At 39.0% G+C, this 19,270-nt stretch overlaps 1 protein-coding gene across 4 annotated transcripts in view; it reads left to right on the forward strand.

Annotated features, from left to right (window-relative positions):
• LOC127654801 (E3 ubiquitin-protein ligase MYCBP2) overlaps window positions 1-19,270 on the forward strand; it is a 141,298-nt gene that overhangs the window by 79,622 nt on the left and 42,406 nt on the right. For all 4 annotated transcript variants that reach the window (XM_052142237.1, XM_052142238.1, XM_052142236.1 and 1 more), the window contains exons 36-52: window positions 1,685-1,822; window positions 1,910-2,088; window positions 4,033-4,175; window positions 4,270-4,370; window positions 4,459-4,677; window positions 7,852-8,074; window positions 8,923-9,041; window positions 9,555-9,642; window positions 9,757-9,806; window positions 9,890-10,062; window positions 10,146-10,290; window positions 11,238-11,444; window positions 11,677-11,732; window positions 11,810-11,925; window positions 13,345-13,442; window positions 16,527-16,643; window positions 17,892-18,032. In XM_052142237.1, the coding sequence (XP_051998197.1) occupies window positions 1,685-1,822; window positions 1,910-2,088; window positions 4,033-4,175; window positions 4,270-4,370; window positions 4,459-4,677; window positions 7,852-8,074; window positions 8,923-9,041; window positions 9,555-9,642; window positions 9,757-9,806; window positions 9,890-10,062; window positions 10,146-10,290; window positions 11,238-11,444; window positions 11,677-11,732; window positions 11,810-11,925; window positions 13,345-13,442; window positions 16,527-16,643; window positions 17,892-18,032 (2,313 nt within the window). The remainder of the gene's footprint in view (window positions 1-1,684; window positions 1,823-1,909; window positions 2,089-4,032; window positions 4,176-4,269; window positions 4,371-4,458; window positions 4,678-7,851; window positions 8,075-8,922; window positions 9,042-9,554; window positions 9,643-9,756; window positions 9,807-9,889; window positions 10,063-10,145; window positions 10,291-11,237; window positions 11,445-11,676; window positions 11,733-11,809; window positions 11,926-13,344; window positions 13,443-16,526; window positions 16,644-17,891; window positions 18,033-19,270) is intronic.

The raw sequence follows: 19,270 nt of genomic DNA on the forward strand, positions 1-19,270 counted from the left end.
CTGGCTAGGCCACGCCAGAACCTTGATATGCTTCTTACAGAGCCACTCCTTGGTTATCCTGGCTGTGTGCTTCGGGTCATTGTCATGTTGGAAGACCCAGCCTCGACCCATCTTCAATGCTCTAACTGAGGGAAGGAGGTTGTTCCCCAAAATCTCGCAATACATGGCCCCGGTCATCCTCTCCTTAATACAGTGCAGTTGCCCTGTCCCATGTGCAGAAAAACACCCCCAAAGCATGATGCTACCACCCCCATACTTCACAGTAGGGATGGTGTTCTTGGGATGGTACTCATCTTTCTTCTTCCTCCAAACATGCTTAGTGGAATTATGACCAAAAAGTTCTATTTTGGTCTCATCTGACTACATGACTTTCTCCCATGACTCCTCTGGATCATCCAAATGGTCATTGGCAAACTTAAGACGGGCCTTGACGTGCTGGTTTAAGCAGGGGAACCTTCCATGCCATGCATGATTTAAAACCATGACGTCTTAGTGTATTACCAACAGTAACCTTGGAAACGGTGGTCCCAGCTCTTTTCAGTTCATTGACCAGCTCCTCCCGTGTAGTTCTGGGCTGATTTCTCACCTTTCTTAGGATCATTGAGACCCCACGAGGTGAGATCTTGCATGGAGCCCCAGTCCGAGGGAGATTGACAGTCATGTTTAGCTTCTTCCATTTTCTAATGATTGCTCCAACAGAGGACCTTTTTTCACCAAGCTGCTTGGCAATTTCCCGTAGCCCTTTCCAGCCTTGTGGAGGTGTACAATTTTGTCTCTAGTGTCTTTGGACAGCGCTTTGGTCTTGGCCATGTTAGTAGTTGGATTCTTACTGATTGTATGGGGTGGACAGGTGTCTTTATGCAGCTAACGACCTCAAACAGGTGAATTTAATTTAGGATAATAAATGGAGTGGAGGTGGACATTTTAAAGGCAGACTAACAGGTCTTTGAGGGTCAGAATTCTAGCTGATAGACAGGTGTTCAAATACTTATTTGCAGCTGTATCATACAAATAAATAGTTAAAAAATCATACATTGTGATTTCTGGATTTTTTTTTTAGATTATGTCTCTCACAGTGGACATGCACCTACGATGACAATTTCAGACCCCTCCATGATTTCCAAGTGGGAGAACTTGCAAAATAGCAGGGTGTTCAAATACTTATTTTCCTCACTGTATATTCAATACCAGTGTTGGGAAATCTACTTTGAAACTGTCACTTACCAAACATACATTTTAAAATGGTTAAACAACAGTAAAACTACTCATTAAAAAGGGGTTCTACAAGCTTGTAACTAAAAGTAGTGAACTACAGTATTGTTATTTAAGGGGGCAAATGTTGTATTTATATCGCTATTTTCTGTTAATGAATTTATAATTATTCAGAGTCATATTTTGGTCGAACAATATCTAAAATGCTGTCCAGGGACACGAATCGATAAATCTTTTTTTCCCTAACCTTCAAAAATGATTCTCTAGAATAAATCAGCTACTTTTATTAACACTAATAAAACATTTCGATAAGTTGCGTCACTACATTAGGTAGTTTATCCTCAACACTGTTCATTACACTACATTGCAAAAGTACACTTTTCGCCCATTAGAGTGTGTGAAATAATTGTCCCAGCATCTCACCCTGTGGTTTGGCTTTCTTCTGTTCTGTCCATCTGTGCTGTTATATCAGGCACAGACAGAGCACCCTGGAGATTCTGCCCACTGTCACAGATGGACATCTCTGGAGCTGGTCAAAGGCACATACAGCACTGACGACTCTCCCAGTGACATTGCTGAGATCCGCCTGGACAAAGCTGTTCCCCTCAAGGTGCTGGGAATTGTGCACATTGATCACAGGATGTATAAACTTGACTTCACCAACTCACTACCACCCTGTTTCTCTTATTATTTGTAGGAGAATGTGAAATATGCAGTCCGTCTGCGTAACTATGGCAGCCGCACAGCCAATGGGGATGGAGGCATGACCACTGTACAGTGCTCTGATGGAGTCACCTTCACATTCAGCACCTGCAGCTTGAGCAGCAACGGCACCAACCAGACCAGAGGACAAATCCCTCAGATACTCTATTACAGGTCCATTATCTATTTCCATGTAGAAAAATTATATTACGTATCAATAAATATATAATTACATCTACAAATCCTTCTTTTTGGTACTTGTCAATATCGATTCCCTTACTTTTATTTTTACTAATGCTGTAATTTTCAGTACAGCATCAAGATATTTTGTAAGCATAGCAATGTATTGCATAGCAATGTAAAGGGTTATCACTCCTCAAACACATTCGATAAGAGCACACAATTAGCAGAATTCTTTTGGGAACATATGAGAATTTATTAGGCTTATTTATTATTAGCCTTATTATTATTATCTTTACATTTATAATTGTCCTTAGTTCTTAAATTGTAGGCTGTTAGTAATTTTTCACCTGTTGTCATTGACGGATGCTTGCGTGATGGCAAATGGGGCCATTGGAGATGGTAAATGTTTGGATTTGGGGAGTTGGTTATATATAAAGAATGTTTGATCACTTTGTTATTTTAATAGCTTTTTTGTTTAATTTAAAGTGCAATTTAAATTTAGAAAGTTTTAGAGTTTCACCAGATATCCTAAGAATATGGCTGTGCTTCAGTTCTGTAAGGAAGAATAGTCCAAAATTCCTTCTGAGCATTGTGTAGTCTTATCCGCAGCTACAGAAAACGCTTGGTTGAGGTTATTGCTGCCAAAGACGGATCGACCAGTTATTAAATCCAAGGGTTCATTTAATTTTTCCACAGTACTGTGAATGCTTAATGGGATGTGTTCATAAAAGACATGAAAGATTATAATTGTTTGTATGTTGTTAGTTTAAGCACATTGTGTTTGTTTATACTTGTGACTTTGATGAAGTTGAAATCACATTTTATGACCAATTAATGCAGAAAACCAGTTAATTCCAAAGGGTTCAAATACTTTTTCTTGCCACTGTACCATGTACCAAAGATGGAAATCAGCAGGCTTAAGTAGTTTAGCAAACAAATTAAATATTTTTGGATACATTTACAAATTTAGAAATCTTGATTTATTTGAATTTATACATATATTAATAAAACTAATTCACATTTAAAGTTGAATGAGTTAAAGGTGGAGTGTGTAATTTGAATCCAATACACTTTTTGCCAAATTCCATTAATATCTCTTCACGGTCTGCTAGCTGTCCATTTTGTGTGCGCGCTGAAAAAAAAGCTATGGTACTGTTCACAATGAAAGTTTTTTTGCGTCAGTCTTGCACTGTCTTTCAAATGTTTTTCTGTGAAAACATGAGCTATATGGACATTTTAAATGGCATGCTGAAGGGCTGCATTCTTTGTTTGGCTTCGCGTCAAGTTAAAAATTACTTTTAAAACTGCATCTAGAGATACCTGCATTTTGTTCTGTTTGAGGTGCTAATTGCAGGCTGAACAGCCCCTAGTGCATTAACTAGTATTAACGAATACAACCTAAGTGTTGCCATGTATTTTCATGTTTATACACACAAAGTCGGTTGTGGGCAGCATTGTTTGGTTTAACACGCAATCAGATCACTTTATGTAATGAAGTTGTTTACATTTACATTTATGCATTTGGCAGATGCTTTTATCCAAAGCGACTTACAGTGAGTGCCCTTACTACAGGGACAATCCCCCCGGAGCAATCTGGAGTTAAGGGCCTTGCTCAAGGACACAATGGTGGTGGCTGTTGGGCTCAAACCAGCGACCTTCTGATTAACAGTTATGTGCTTTAGCCCACTACGCCACCACCACTCCTGTTTAGGGGACTAGTCTTTTTTTTAAAAAAATATTTATTCCATTACAAATACTGTTCTGTCGTTACTTGTGTTACATGATTTTGCTTTGATCAAAATGCGCTCCCTTCCATTTGGTTTACCAGAATATGTGTTCTAACAGAGTACCCGTATTGGACCCAATACTGACTGCTGTAATTGTATTGGTGCATCCCTACATGTTTATCTTGTTCATGGTTTTTGTCTGTCACAGGAGTGAATATGATGGTGACCTGCAGTCGCAGCTGTTAAGCAAAGCCAATGAAGAGGACAAGAACTGCAGTCGAGCTCTGTCTGTGGTCAGTGTGGTGGTGCGGGCAGCCAAAGACCTTCTCCACAGAGCCTTTGCTGTGGACGGTGAGGAGCCTTTCACAGATCAGCATCATTATTATACACTTACAATTAATCTGTAGGATGTATTGATTTATCGACATCGCTCATTTCTCTTCAGTTGAAGACATCCCAGAACTCCTGAGTTCCTCCAGTCTTTTCTCAATGCTCCTTCCACTCATTTTGGCATACATCGGTCCTGTGGCTTCCTCTGTGCCTAAGGTAAGCATGTTTATCAGTGTGTAGTATGAAAACCTTTATTTCCTTGTAACTAACTGTATAAACATTTTTATTTCGACTTTTTCATTAGGCTGCAGTGGAGGTGTTTGGTTTGGTGCAGGAACTTCTTCCGGCTGTTTCTGCCCTTAACCAGAAATATGCCCCACCCGCCTTCAATCCCAACCAGTCCACAGACAGCACCACTGGGAATCAGCCAGAGCAGGGCCTATCAGCTTGCACCACTTCTAGTCATTATGCTGTCATAGAGAGCGATCACCCCTACAAGCAGGCTGGTGTCACTCAGTACAAGGTACAGCAATAGTTTTAATGTCCTGATGTTGAGGGGAGACAATTGAAGCAGAAATCACATCGTGAATAGGGCTGGATAATAAAACAATTTTCAGAGGAACCATAAATTCAACCATATTTTGTTTCCAAGTACACTGCTCCAAATAATTAAAGGAACGCTTAAATCACACATCAGATCTCGATGAACGAAATGTATTGAAGATCAAAATTATTACTGTACATTTTGTAATTCATTGAGAACAAAATGATGTAACAACGGTCAATGGAAACCATAATCGCCAACCGATGGAGGGCTGGATTCAAACTCACACCGAAAATCAAAGTAAACTATTGAAATCACAGGTTGTTCCAACTTGCGTGAATTTCATCACGTCATATAATGTGACTCTGTAGTGTGTATGGCCCCCACGTTAGCTCCAGGACGGTCTGTGGCGCTACTTGGCGGCATCTAATGCACCGATACATGATGTCCCAAAGGTTCTCAATTGGATTCCGGTCTGGGGAACCTGAGAGCCAGTCAATGGCATCAATGCCTTCGTAATCCAGGAACTGCCTACACACACTGGCCACATGAGGCCAGGTATTGTCCTGCACCAGGAGGAGCCCAGGGCCCACTGCACCAGCGTAAGGTCTGACGATGGGTATTAAGATTTCATCCCGGTACCTAACAGCAGTCAGGGTACCGTTGGCTAGCAAGTGGAAGTCTTTGCGACCCTCCAAGGATATGCCTCCCCAGACCATCACTGACCCACCGCCGAACTGGTCATGCTGGATGATGTTGCAAGCAGAATAATGTTCACCACGGCGTCTCCAGACTCTTTCACATCTGTCACATGTGCTCTGTGTGAACCTGCTCTCATCTGTTAAGAGAACGGTGCACCAATGGTGGACCTGCCAATTATGGTGTTCTCTAGCTAATGCCAATCGAGCTGCACGGTGCTGGGCTGTGAGCACAGGTCCCACAAGAGGACGTCGGGCCCTCATGCCACCCTCATGGATTCTGTTTCTGTCAGTTTGGTCAGATATATGCACACCAGTAGCCCGCTGGAGGTAATTTTGTAGGGCTCTGGCAGTGCTCCTTCTGTTCCTCCTCGCACAAAGGAGCAGATACCAGTCCTGCAGCTGGGTTGATGTCCTTCTACAGCCTTGTCCAGCTATCCTTGTGTAATGGCCCGTCTCTTGGCATCTCCTCCACGCTCTTAAGTAGGGATGCACTGATCCGATACCTGGATCAGTATTGGCTCCGATACTGACATTTTTAGATGGATTGGGTATCGGTCCGATGAGCCCATTCCAAATCCGATACTGTGTGTTAGTCATGTTCGTTCCTGTCAAGCTCCAAAATTACATAAAAGAACCATAAAAACAAGCAATTAAGTAATTCATATGACTCGTGCATTTTATTCAAAGCCCCTTGAAGATGTGCAATAGCTCTGTGAATCACAAAAGGCTGTGTTTAATAAGTAAATATATAATATGCACATGCAGCACCAACGTGTTATTGAATGCACTGCTCTGTTTACACACACACTCGCTGCGCAACATTTGAGTGCTACTCATGACCAACATCTCCGATGTAAATGCTCAATAGTTCGGTTCACTTATATATTTAGAACAGCACTGTATGTGCATTTTACCAGAATTAAAATAAGAAGCAAATTAAAGTACTGACTTCCTGGTAGCTCAGAATGTCAAAATAAAAGCCAGAGGGTTTTAAAGTTAAATATTTTACTCATGTATTTAGTCAATAATAATAATGAATTTTAATTATTATTTGTTTACAAGTTACAAGAATATTTAAGTTTAATGGGTTCTAAAAAATAACTGTACATGAAAAGTGAACTGATATCTTAAAACTAAATTAAACAAAAAAAGAGATCTGAACCCTTTAAAGTCCAGATACAAGTTGAATGTTTTTAGCAAAAAAGAAAAAAAAATGCCTTCTTTTCTACTGAACACTTAGGCTGGAATTACTGTTAATTTTGCTGCAGCATTATCCAGTAGACTAGTTAAAGTTTTTCTTAATAGTTTCATTTCATTTATATTGAAATAATGTGTAGTTTGTGCTACATATAATTAGCACTGTAAAAAACAACACTGGTATAGGCAGATACTGAGATTTCAGATATCAGAATCGTATTGGAAGAGAAAAGTGGTATCGGTGCATCCCTACTCTTGAGACTGTACTGGGAGACACAGCAAACCTTGCTATGGCACGTATGGATGTGCGATCCTGGAGGAGCTGGACTATCTGTGCAAACTGAATGGGCTGCAGGTACCGCCTCATGCTACAAGCTGTGACAAGGGCATTAGCAAAACGCAAAACTAGAGAAGAGTCAGTCAGGAAGGATAAGGAGAGAGCAATTGTCTGTGGCCACCACCTGCAAAACCATTTCCTTTTTGGGGGTTGTCTTACTTTTGCCTCTCCAGTGCACCTGTTGTCACTTTCATTTGTTCCAAAACAGGTGTCATTGATTCACAATCGCTTAAGCTTCCTAACTGGACAGATTGATATCCCTAAAGTTTAATTGTGATGATTACGTGTTCCCTTAATTTTTTGGAGCAGTGTTGATTAAAAATCTTACATAGTTAAAATCTACTTAAAAATAATCAACAAAACTATTAGTCTTTTTCATTTATGCACCAATATAACAATAAATTGTAATGAACAGCTAAATTTTGAATAAATGAAAAATCCCACATGGAGACTTATGATGGTTACTGCAATAAAATGTTATGAATCAATTTATTGAAACAGGCAGTTTAAACTGATTTGAATTCAGAAATGACTGTATCTCACCAACTCTAACAAATGTTCTTGCTGCTGAAGTTTTAAACATCTTAATGCTCTTGTACTCAATTTACAAGACAAGGAATACATTAAAATTAGGACTCAGTATTTAGGAAACTTGATTGCCAGAAATGCAATATTCACAGTGTTGCTCAGTTTTATATCACCATTGTGAAAATTCAATATATTGCCCAGCCCTAATTTTAAATATGCCTGTCAATGGCATTATCAGTGTTCATGTGAACCATATAGAGATTCCTCTAAAAATATGCACTGTCATGCACTAATCTATAAATATGACCTCTAGTTACAAATTGAGATGTAATGTGACCAGCGTTTGCTTCATCAGAGATTTTTGGTTCATTCTCTCTGCACTGGCTTCAGGTTTCCTTCCCAGATTGTGTTCGCTGGATGACCGTTGAGTTTGACCCTCAGTGTGGCACGGCACAGTCAGAGGATGTTCTCCGTCTACTGATACCCAGCCGATCTCTACACTTCTCTGGGCTTGCCTCCAAACCTCTGGCCCATGAGACTATAAACAGCTGGACGGAACTCAAGAAGTTCTTTAGCTCCAGTGGCTGGCCCACCGCCGTCTTGGTGCTGCCAGGTAACAGTGACGTCCTAGACTGCCAAACATAGCCGTATACGTTTGGTTTTTCAATTTGGGGAACTTTTCTGTCCCCTTGGATGTTTGCAAAGAATAAATGGTTTTATGAAAGATAATCATTCTAGTTTTAAAGAGATGGATTAATAGATGAATAGATAGACAAACTTTTTTTGTGTACATATTAAATAAAATAATTTTTCCTTATTTTGAAGTGTTGAAATGTTCCAGAATTTCACTATTTTGGGATTGTCCCCATCGATTTTCCACATTAACTTAAATCATATTTTCATTTTTGTGTGCAGTTTGTAATTGTATTATTGTCATGTCAGTGTTGTCACCACCATGACATCAAGCGTTTTAGAGTACAATTATGCTTTTCCAAAGATTTTTTATGTTCAGGTTTTTATTTGAGAACATTTGATAAATGTTTTAACATTGGTGAAAGTTTTAAGAAGTTTTATATTGCATTATTTTAAGTCGTTAAATGTTTAATTATGCTTTCATGCTGATTAATGCACTGGTTACATGAGCCGCAGTCTGTATTTATTGAAGTTTAGTCATTAAAAAGAAGAAATTAATGGGCATGTTTGCTTAACATAATTTCTTGACCCTTGAGCGAGAGTCTTTACACTGTCAACAGATAAAACATTGAAATATTGTGCCCCAGGTTGTAGATAAACATCAGCCTCCAGCAAGAAAAATATGGGCTTATTTGTAGAATTTAATCTTTAAGAAGACTTTCATTATATGGGCAGTTGCCACACTGCTGTCATTAATAGAGTTACGTTACACTGGCTCACTCATAAACACTTGTATCATTTTTTTTCTTTCCTTTTTCTCATGTTAAGGTAATGAAGCACTCTTTTCCTTGGAAACTGCATCAGATTATGTGAAAGATGAGAAGGCTTGTTTCTACGGATTCAAATGTGTAGCTGTTGGTTATGAATTTAACCCTGGTCTTGATGAGGTATGACATCACATAAGTCCTGTAAGGTGAAATGTACCAAATGTATTTGCAAAAATAATGACTACCCTTTCTGCCACAGGTTGACAAACATATAGACCTACAAATTGCTTACTAATAGTCTCTTCACATTAAGCTGGGATAGGAGAAAGTATTTACCGTTAAAAAAATATTTTTATATTTAATATTTAAATTAATTCTTATTAGCAAAACCATATGGATATGTCTTATACCTGGGCCCAACCAATAAATGATCTGAAGTATTAATGTTCTTGTGTCCTACAGTTAATTTTGTATTGTGGTTTCTGTTTGTTTCGATAAATAAATGTTATGTTTTTTTTGTGTGTGTTTCACACCTACTAGGATATGAAGGACCTGAATAAAAAATACAAATAATAATAATATATATATTAATTTATATTTATAACAATATTTACAGTACAATAATTACAATTAACAATAACTATCCATATTGCTTATTTATTTGAGAGGTTTGTTATGTGACTGTGATTTTAGGGTATTATTCAGCTGGAGAAGGAACTGGCCTATTTGGGAAGTGTGTGTGCAGCTGCACTCATGAAAAAGGATCTAGCTCTACCCTTAGGTGAGAATGTGGAGTCATTTATGGATATGTTCTTATTGCTTTGAAAAAATTATGAGGAAATTAGCTTTGTTGTTTTTTAAATTACAGGAATTTAAAGTTTTACATTTCTTACAGGAAATGAACTGGAGGAGGATTTGGAGATTTTAGAAGAGGCTTCACTCCAGGTACTCTATTAGAAATGGTTTTAGTGTGCGTGAGTGCCGCGCATCAACAGGGAAGGTTCTGATCATGTATTTGTGTTGAGTAGGTGTGTAAATCCCACTCAGGGATCCTGGGAAAGGGGCTGGCACTCTCTCACTCACCTACCATCCTAGAAGCATTGGAGGGCAACCTGCCAATATACCTGCAAACCAATGAACACTCATTTCTGGAGGACTTCATCACCTGTGTGCAGAACTCCAGTGGTGGCCGGCTTGCCAGGTCTTTCTCAAAAAGTTTTTCAGCTCCCTGATTCACAAATAACCTGATTTGGGAATTTGATGACCTCATGCTTGGTCTCCTAGGTGGCTTCAACCAGACTCCTACGCAGACCCTCAAAAGACCTCACTCATCCTGAACAAAGATGACATCCGCTGCAGCTGGCCCACCACTGTTGTGGTGCAGACCAAAGACCAATATGGTGATGTTGTGCATGTGCCAAACATGAAGGTTAGCATAATTTTATAAGAAAATCATTAGTTTCACAGATTAAAATTAGTTTTAATGACTTCAACCTAAGTGTATGTAAACGTCTGACTTCAACGGTACATATTGAATACATCATTCAAACATTCACTGTTTAGGTTTGAAAAAGTATGTGAACCCCTAGGCTAATGACATCAACAAAATGTAATTAGATTCAGGAGTTGGCAAACCTGACATCCAATTAATGAAATGAGATTGGAGGTGTGGGTTAAAGCTACTTTGACTTATAAAAAGCACTCAAACATTTTAAGTTTGCTATTCACAAGAAGCAACTGCTGACATGGACCATGCATTGCGAAAAAGAGATCTCCGAAGACCTACGGTCAAGAATTGTTGCTTTACATAAAGCTGAAAAGGGTTACACATTTATCTCAAAGAGTTCAGATGTTCATCTGTCCACGTTAGACAAATTGCCTATAAATGGAGATGATTTAATACTGTGGCTACTCTCTCTAGAATTGGTCGTCCAGCCAAGATGACTCAAAGGGCACATCGCAGAATGCTCAATGAGGTCAAAAAGGACCTTAGAGTGAAAGAGACTTGAAGGAATCATTGGAACTGGTTAACATCTCTTTTCATGGGTCTACTATACGGAAAACATTAAACCGGCATTGTGTCCATGGTAGTACACCACTAAGGAAGCCACTGAATTGGAAAGTCAAGATTCTAAGGTTTTAAATGACACCTAAAATTAATAATTTAATTAGTAAAATTAGAATTTTTAATTAATTAGCTCATTTGCTAGATGCTCCAGTTAATAGGGTTTAATCTCAAAAAGTGAATGAATATGTTATTATGTCGCCCACAACAAGCATTCTATTGTCAGTTTTCGTTATCGCTCCAGAAATTCCATATTGGTGCATCTCTATTTATCAACCTGTGCCTCTAACCATCTGTGCTCTGTGTTCTAGGTTGAAGTGAAGGCTGTTCCTGTCTCTCAGAAGAAGTCCATCCAGCAGGAGAACATGAAGAGACTGCAGCGTTTGCCGGGCAGCTCCTCTAACTCTCCCTCAAGCTCTGACCTGACCTTCGGTGGACATCCAGCACCCAAACTGGAGGCAACTTATGAGCCCATGATCATCAAAGAGGCCCGTTATATCGCCATCACCATGATGAAGGTTCACCTTTACTCGTGATGTGTTAAATTCAGTGGCTCAAAAAAAGTCTTTGACAATAAAGCCACATTAAAATGTCTGAATGTCATTGCACTAGATAACAAACTATTGAAGCTAACCTAATCTGTCTGTCTAATCTATCTGATCAAAATGATCTTTTCTGAGCCATTTGTGCAATAACTCTTTAAAAACTGTTCCTTTTCTTGTTTGCGTTTCATTTACTGTCTTCATGCAGGCATATGAAAATTACTCTTTTGAGGAGCTACGCTTTGCTTCACCCACACCAAAGAGGTACAAAAACTTCTAAAATATACAGTGAACATTGAAATGTAAGAACAGTGTTATCAGAATCTGTGCTCTTCACTCAGGCCTAGTGAGAACATGCTCATCCGGGCCAACACAGATGGCACCTACAGCGCTAACTGGACCCCTGGTGCTGTTGGACTTTACACCATTCATGTGACCATAGACGGCATTGAGATTGGTAACAGCTTTTCAGTTTTAGTGAAGCGCTGTATTAGAGATCTTGTAAATGACTGAGGGTGCCCAAAGTGGTTCTTAAAATTTGCAGTGATTTCTATTTTTGTGTATTTTTCATACTGGGAATTTTGGCCCAGTCTTTGCAGAATTGCTTTAGTTCAGCCACATTGGGGGGGGGGGGGTTTCGAGCATGAACTGGCCATTTAAGGTCCTGCCATAGCATCTTAATCGGGTTCAAGTCAGGACTTTTACTAGGCCACTCCAAAACTTTAATTTAGCTTGTTTGAGCCATTCAGAGGTGGACTTTCTCCTATGCTTTGGATAAATGTCTTGCTGCATAATCCAGTTGTGCTTGAGCTTCAACTGGATTATGCAGATGACCAGACGTTCTCCTTTAGTATTTTTGGTAAGGAGCAGAATTCATGTTTCCCCTCAATTACTGCAAGTCGCACTGGCCTTGAAGCAACATGGCATCCCCACACCATCACTCTACCACCTCCATGCTTGACCGTAGGTATCATATTCTTTTTGTGGATTCTGTGTTTGATTTATGCCTTATGTAATAGGACCCATGTCTTCCAAACAGTTCCACTTTCGAATCAACAGTTCAAGGTGCGTTTTGGCAAAATTCAGACGAGCCTTAATTTTCTTCTTGGTTAGCAGTTGTTTTCACATTGCCACTCTTTGTCACTCAGGAATTGTGGAAGGTTGACCACTTCTGGGAAGGTTTACTACTGTGCCAAGTTTTCTCCATTTGGAGATAATGGCTCTCACTGTGGTTCCCAGAGCCTTGGAAATAGCTTTTAACCCTTCCCAGACTGATGTATTTCAATCAACTTTTCCCTCATAATTTCTGTCATTTCTGTCAGCCTTGCCATAATGTGTTACTGGGTCTGAACTTTTAGCCAACTTCATGCTGCAGAAAAGGTTCTAGCTAGGTGTTGATTTGATTGAACAGGGCTGGCAGTAATCAGGCCTGTGTGTGTCTAGTCCAGCTGGACCCCCTTATGAATGCAATGTCATAGATTTGGGGATTTTGTAACTAATTTCACACCTGCCCAGTTGGTATCGGATCATTTTTTTGTTTCAATAAATGACATTATCATTTAAAAACTTTTTTTTGTGTGTTTACTCAAATTACCTTTTTTATATTAGATTTTGTTTGAATTTTAAAATGTTTTGTTTGAAATATACACAAAAACTGAAGAAATCAGGATGGGGCACTACTTACAGCACTGTAAGTAGTGGTAATTAAAGTCATTAGTTAAAATGTTTAAAGTGGCGAGCACCACTTCTTATATAATCTTATTTTATTTGGTGAAATATGATTCATAGTCATTGTATACGAAGAAAATCCTTTCTGCTTTCCAACAGAATGTAGTTGAAGTGCTTCACCTTGCTGATTACAGTATTATTTGTTCAGATGCTGGTCTGGAGGTAGAAGTCAAAGACCCACCCAAAGGAATGATCCCTCCTGGCACACAGATGATCAAACCCAAAGCTGAACCTCAACCTAGCAAGGTGAGGTCCCAACTTGTAGCAGTTAAGGAGTGGTGCCAAGACTCTGTGTGATGTCCGGCCCGACCACTGCATATCGTCTCTAAATGCTTCAGCTGTTCATTGTTTAGTACTGTGAAAGTGGCCACCAGATATGTTTTACTCTGAAGTTCATAGGGCTATTACGATTATGAGATTTGGTAGAGGATTAATTGTCTGTTTTAGGGCTTTTACGATTATGATGATTCATGCAAATTGTCATACTTATTAAGGTGTATGTGTGCTTCATACACCTTAAGATATAATTTATTTATATTTAAGCTATACAGCTTTAAAAAGTTTAATTTCTTTTTAATGAATATTAAAACAATATTTTAAATACCAAAATATTTACAAATACGTTTATTTACAAATTTGTATCTCTTTATGGTCAGCTTAAGTCTTGGTCCATTTAACATTTACACTGTTGATTTTGGAACACAGCCAGCCTGAATAGCTATTATATATTATATTAGATGTATTGCTGTCAGTTGACTAAAATATTTAATCGTGATTAATCGTTAGATTTTTCATAGATAATCACAATTAATTGTAGAGTTTGAAAGTGCTGTAATCAGACTCAATATTTTCTTTTCCTGTCAAAATGCATTTAGTTTCTAAGTAAAGAAAACAAAACTATGTAAAAATAAGGTTAATTAACATTTTCCAAACAAAGCCTTTCACATAGGAAAGAAATGCACTAAAATTGCACCAATTCAAGTACTGTAACATTAAATGTTTTCCAAAGACTGAGTGGTGGTTGAGAATTTGTTGCAATGCAAATGAAATTTTTTCATCCCTCATCCTCCACAGTATTAATCCGCTGGCAGGCTGTGATTATTCACTTTGCTATGACAATCATTAAACTGCATTCACACGATTTGCATTAGGTCATCAAGCGCTGTAGAGAACGGCAGAGTTCAGAATGGCATACTACCCATACGACTCTTACTACTTCTGTCATATCTACGTATATCTACGTATAACAGAAATAGTAAGGGTAGTATGATATTATGCCATTCCGAAAATTACCAACGTCTTTTTCTGCTTTTAGTGCTGGCACTGCCCACGTAATGATACTTCATCCGAATTGACCAGAAATCATTGGCTGACGCTTTGAAAGATTGGCGGCAACTGGGTCAAAGTTGAAATTGTTAGAACATTGATCAGCACGTCGGCAGAGATTGCACGGAAGCTAGCCAACCGCAGCAGTACCTCATCAGTCCCATTTATTGTGTGGTTGGCTTTTAGCTGACTTGACGTGCTTATATGGCAAATAAATTACAAAAGATGTAAAGTCCTTTTTTTTGTCACAAGTGCTGTCTGGGTTTATTTTGTAAGAGGTTCTTTCCCCATCACTTGTTCATTGTTGACACACACATGGAATGGCTGTTGTGTGTGTGTGTGTGTGTGTGTGTGTGTGTGTCTGTGGTGTGTAAGTCAGTGTAATGTCCCCGAACACATCCAAACTTTTTTCAAAATGCACACGGAGATGAATAATACAGTATGTCGAAATCTAATGTCAAAGTTGTTAAAAGCATTAAGCCAATTAAAAAAAAATTCACGCTTTAAACCTTTTAAAATAAATTGCTTTCATTAGCGCTTTAGTTTTGACAGCTCTAATTATGTTATGTTGTGTTAGGTTATGTTCCAGTATATTAGATTAGATTATGCAATAGTAAAATATTTCTGTTGTAAATTCTTGACTTTCACACTTTATTTTAAGGATTTTTATTAAACCCAATATTTCTCATGAAGGAAAACCTTTTAGAGTGTGTATTTGTAAATATGTTTCTTCATTATATCATCTCCACAGAAATAGAGTAAGTGCTTGTCTCCTCCTCTCTGTCACTGCATGTCATTAACTTTGCATGTATGAACCAGCGACAACCAAGAACATTTGCCATTACATGATCTTTAAAGTGAAACCGATGAGCTTCACTGTCAAAATCCTCAGTTATATTTTGAACCTCCTTCAGAAGCAGTTAATCTTCATGCGCTCTTCAGGAGCAGCTCTGGGTGCGGTCCATGGTGTGGCTCCTTGAGACGGTCCGAGTTCAATTGAATGAGATGTAAATGCGCAGTTCATGGCATTTATATATTTGATTAAAATTCCCTTAGTTGGCCAGTAAAATGTTATTGAAATTTTAAGTGTGCAGTAATCACGGTTATCTCAAATAACCATGGCTAGATCAGTTAACTGCAATCAGATGATTATACAACAATCGCGACAGGCCTAGAAGTTATCATTATTTTATTCACCTTGTTCTTATTTACTATGAGTATAGCTGAGAAACAAGCAACATTACTGCACAGTCAATTTACATTCTTGCTCTTTCTTGCTGAATGTTGTCCAAATTCATTGACCATGTTTACATGCACATCATTTTCTGATTAAGGGCCATGTTCTGGATAAGCCTGTATTCTTTTCTATAATTTTTTGGGAATATTCCTGTGTACATGTAATCAGCATAAACCAAATAAACTAAGACATCCACATTCTTTTCCTGCTATTCTCTTCTGGATATAGTGAAGAGACTCCACTCCTTCCTTTTATTTCAATTCAGTTTCTATTGCAATTGATGAGACTCACAAATATAGGCCACAATGCTTCTTTTAGGGATTGTAAAATGTTAGTAAATCTTTCTTAACTGTCTGAATCTAATATCACCCAGAATTACCATTGTTTGGACAATTTGTAGATATTCAGTTATGGTGGATATTCCAGATATTCTGATTATGCCTCTACTGAATATGCCTGCTGTGTTATCCCGATTTCTAGAAACTGGAATATTGGCTTAAGCTGGTTATGAGGGTAATGTGTTTACTTGATGCTTTCATAATGGGAATATGACCATGACCGTATTGAATGAATCTCATTAATATCAGAATGTTCTTGTGCATTTAAATGCAGTGGTTTGAGGATGTGTTTTCTGGAACACTCATCTGACAAGATGGTTGGGTTCTTTGCTGTGAATTCTTGCACTCAGACTGCAGCTTCCTGCTAACTTCTCGTCTGTCTCTCTACCACTGTGTTACTCTCTCTCTCTCCCCCTCTGCTTCTCTCAGGTGCGCAAATTTGTGGCCAAGAACAGCGCAGGGCTGCGTGTGCGTAGTCACCCTTCTCTGCAGAGTGAACAGATAGGCATAGTCCAAGTAAATGGCTCCATCACTTTCATTGACGAGGTAAAACACTGTAGAATAGGGCCAAACTGTTATGAATCGAAGAACTGTGTTCTTTTTTCTTTTCTGTTCCTTTAATTAGTGACCAGAATTATGAATGATTACTGTTTTAAAACTTCAAAGGCTTTTAAAACAATTTCTGAATGTCTTAGAGCTTTCAATTGGATTTTTGATTTTGTCAGAATTAGCATTTCTTTGCTTATGCTTTGCTTCATATACATGCAGGAGACTTTGAGGCTGCAGTTCAATCTCAAATAGGAACTATCAATTCCAGCCCATTCCTAAAACAACCCATCGCTGCATTTCTAATCACCGATAACTCCTATAAGATCCATTCTCACATCCGCAGTGCTGTCTTTAGCTATGAAGGTCCTTTCACACAACTTGCATCAATGTCGCCCAATGCATCTAACTCTATAGGGCAAACAGCTACAAGTTCAGACAATTAAGACTTTGACACCATTCAAACTTTCAAAGTGTAGGCAGTGGTTCTCGGACAGTAAGCTTGACAATTGCAATGTCTGTCTACACAATGGCAGGTCCAACTTGTAAATGAAGAGCTGAAGTGAACACATAAATGCTTGTGATTTAAAAAATGATTAATGTGTTTGTTTTTCAATGATTCTATACAGTTTAAAGCCCTGGAGTAATCCAGTCTGAAATTGTGACTCCATTCTTGAGCTAATATTAATTCACCAAGAGCTAAGAGCTATGAACCCAATGAGTTAGAGTTTTCTTTTTGTGATGTATCATAACAATTGTAAGGACCTTTTTCAAAGTTCAAAATAAATGTTTTCACCATTTACTGTGTACTCTTCCCACTATCATACTGCTTACCAACCTTGTAAAATCACCATTCTGTGACATCTGCAATGCTTGTCATGTGCATGATGCTTGTGTTGAGTGGTGCATGACAAACATGACGCCAGTCATTTACATTTATGCATTGGGCAGAAGCTAGAAATCGAACCCATTAACTTGGCATTGCAAGCACCTACAGGAACTCCACAGGAATAATGTGAAAGGACCTTTACAGTAGTTCTTTGCTGGCATTATCTTTTGCAATACATACGTACATTCTGTAGATGACATATATCAAATTTTCTCTCAACACATGGGCATTGACTGTAAATCCAGTTGATTAGTGTAGCGCGTTAATGCGATTGCTTCTGCAGCCTTGGAGGCTCATGCAAGGGGCGTGTTAGCAGTCACAGGAGGGCATGGCTCCGCTCTGTTGCTTGTTTCCCATAGATCCACAATGATGATGGGGTCTGGCTCAGACTGAATGATGACACAGTAAAGAAGTATGTTCCCAGCATGAATGGCTACACTGAAGCCTGGTGCATCTCTTTTAACCAGCATCTGGGAAGATGCCTCCTGGTCCCTGTCGATGTAAGTAAATGGCCTCCCCTTGCGTAGATTGGCCAAATCCCCCACACAGCTCATATGGGATCAGTTTTAGGGTAATCAGACTAAATATATGTAAGTTTGGCTCCTTGTACAGTGAATGGAGGGCAAACAATGACCCACTCACTCCCAAATGTCTACAAGCATTCTGTGTCAATTAATTGCAAAGGCCAACAAAATGTGTCCTTGCATGTGTTGGGGCTACTCTGTAGTTTTGTTTGGCATGGTCACTGAGATGCAAGGATGGTGAATTGTGTTTTGGTTGGATTAGGGTTGGGTGATATACAGTGGTCACCAAAAATATTGGCACCCATATGAAAAAAGAAGGCTGTGAAAATATACCCTTATTGTTTATCCTTTTGGTCTTTCATTCAAAATACTCACAAAAATCTATCCTCAAATAGATATCAAAGAATTCTAAACACAACACAAATTTTTATCAAAAAACATTTAGTCAAATATATGTGTGGCACAATTATTGGCTCATATGACTCAAATTAATCACACTGAATTAACGCGTTAAATTAACAACCCTAATAATTTCATGTTCTGAATGGCATGCATCACAGGAAGTTCCTACGCTTCAGTTTCAAGAACCAATTGTATCAGTTCAAGGTTCTGCCATTCTGCCTTTCTCTGGCCCCTCAATTGTTTAAAAGATTTGTGAAAGCTGCCCTATCACCCCTGTGATTTTACCCTACCTGGATGACTGGCTCTTATGTGCTTGGACAAGAGTTCAAGCTGTGCACAACACTCAGCGGTTGTTGGATCATGTTGCCAGGTTGGGTCTCTAAGAAAAAGAGAACTCACTTTCACGTTCATTGGTATGACAATCCATTCAGTCATGATGCGGCCTCTCTCAGTCCCGGACAGCAGACATACTGAAGCTTCTTGCTCAATTTCATCTGGGCGTGACCCTTCAGTATGGGGCTTTACTACGGCTGATCAGGATGTTGACGGCAGCCACTTCTGTGATTCCCCTGAAGCTCCTTCACTTACGCCCCCTGCAGTTGAGTGACTGCCTTTGGCTGGATCCATCCCATCATCGACTGACTGATTGTGGTATCTCACTGCTGCACATGGACTTCCCTGGACTTTTTGGTAGCAGGTGTTCCATTAGGCATTGTTCCCTCCTGTCGGAGGTGGTAACAACCGATGCATCCCTCATGAGTTGGGGTTCAGTCTGAAGGCATCAGCTGCCAGTGGTCGAATGACCATGTCTA

Source organism: Xyrauchen texanus, chromosome 14, assembly GCF_025860055.1.
Source record: "Xyrauchen texanus isolate HMW12.3.18 chromosome 14, RBS_HiC_50CHRs, whole genome shotgun sequence".
NCBI classification, from domain to species: Eukaryota; Metazoa; Chordata; class Actinopteri; order Cypriniformes; family Catostomidae; genus Xyrauchen; species Xyrauchen texanus.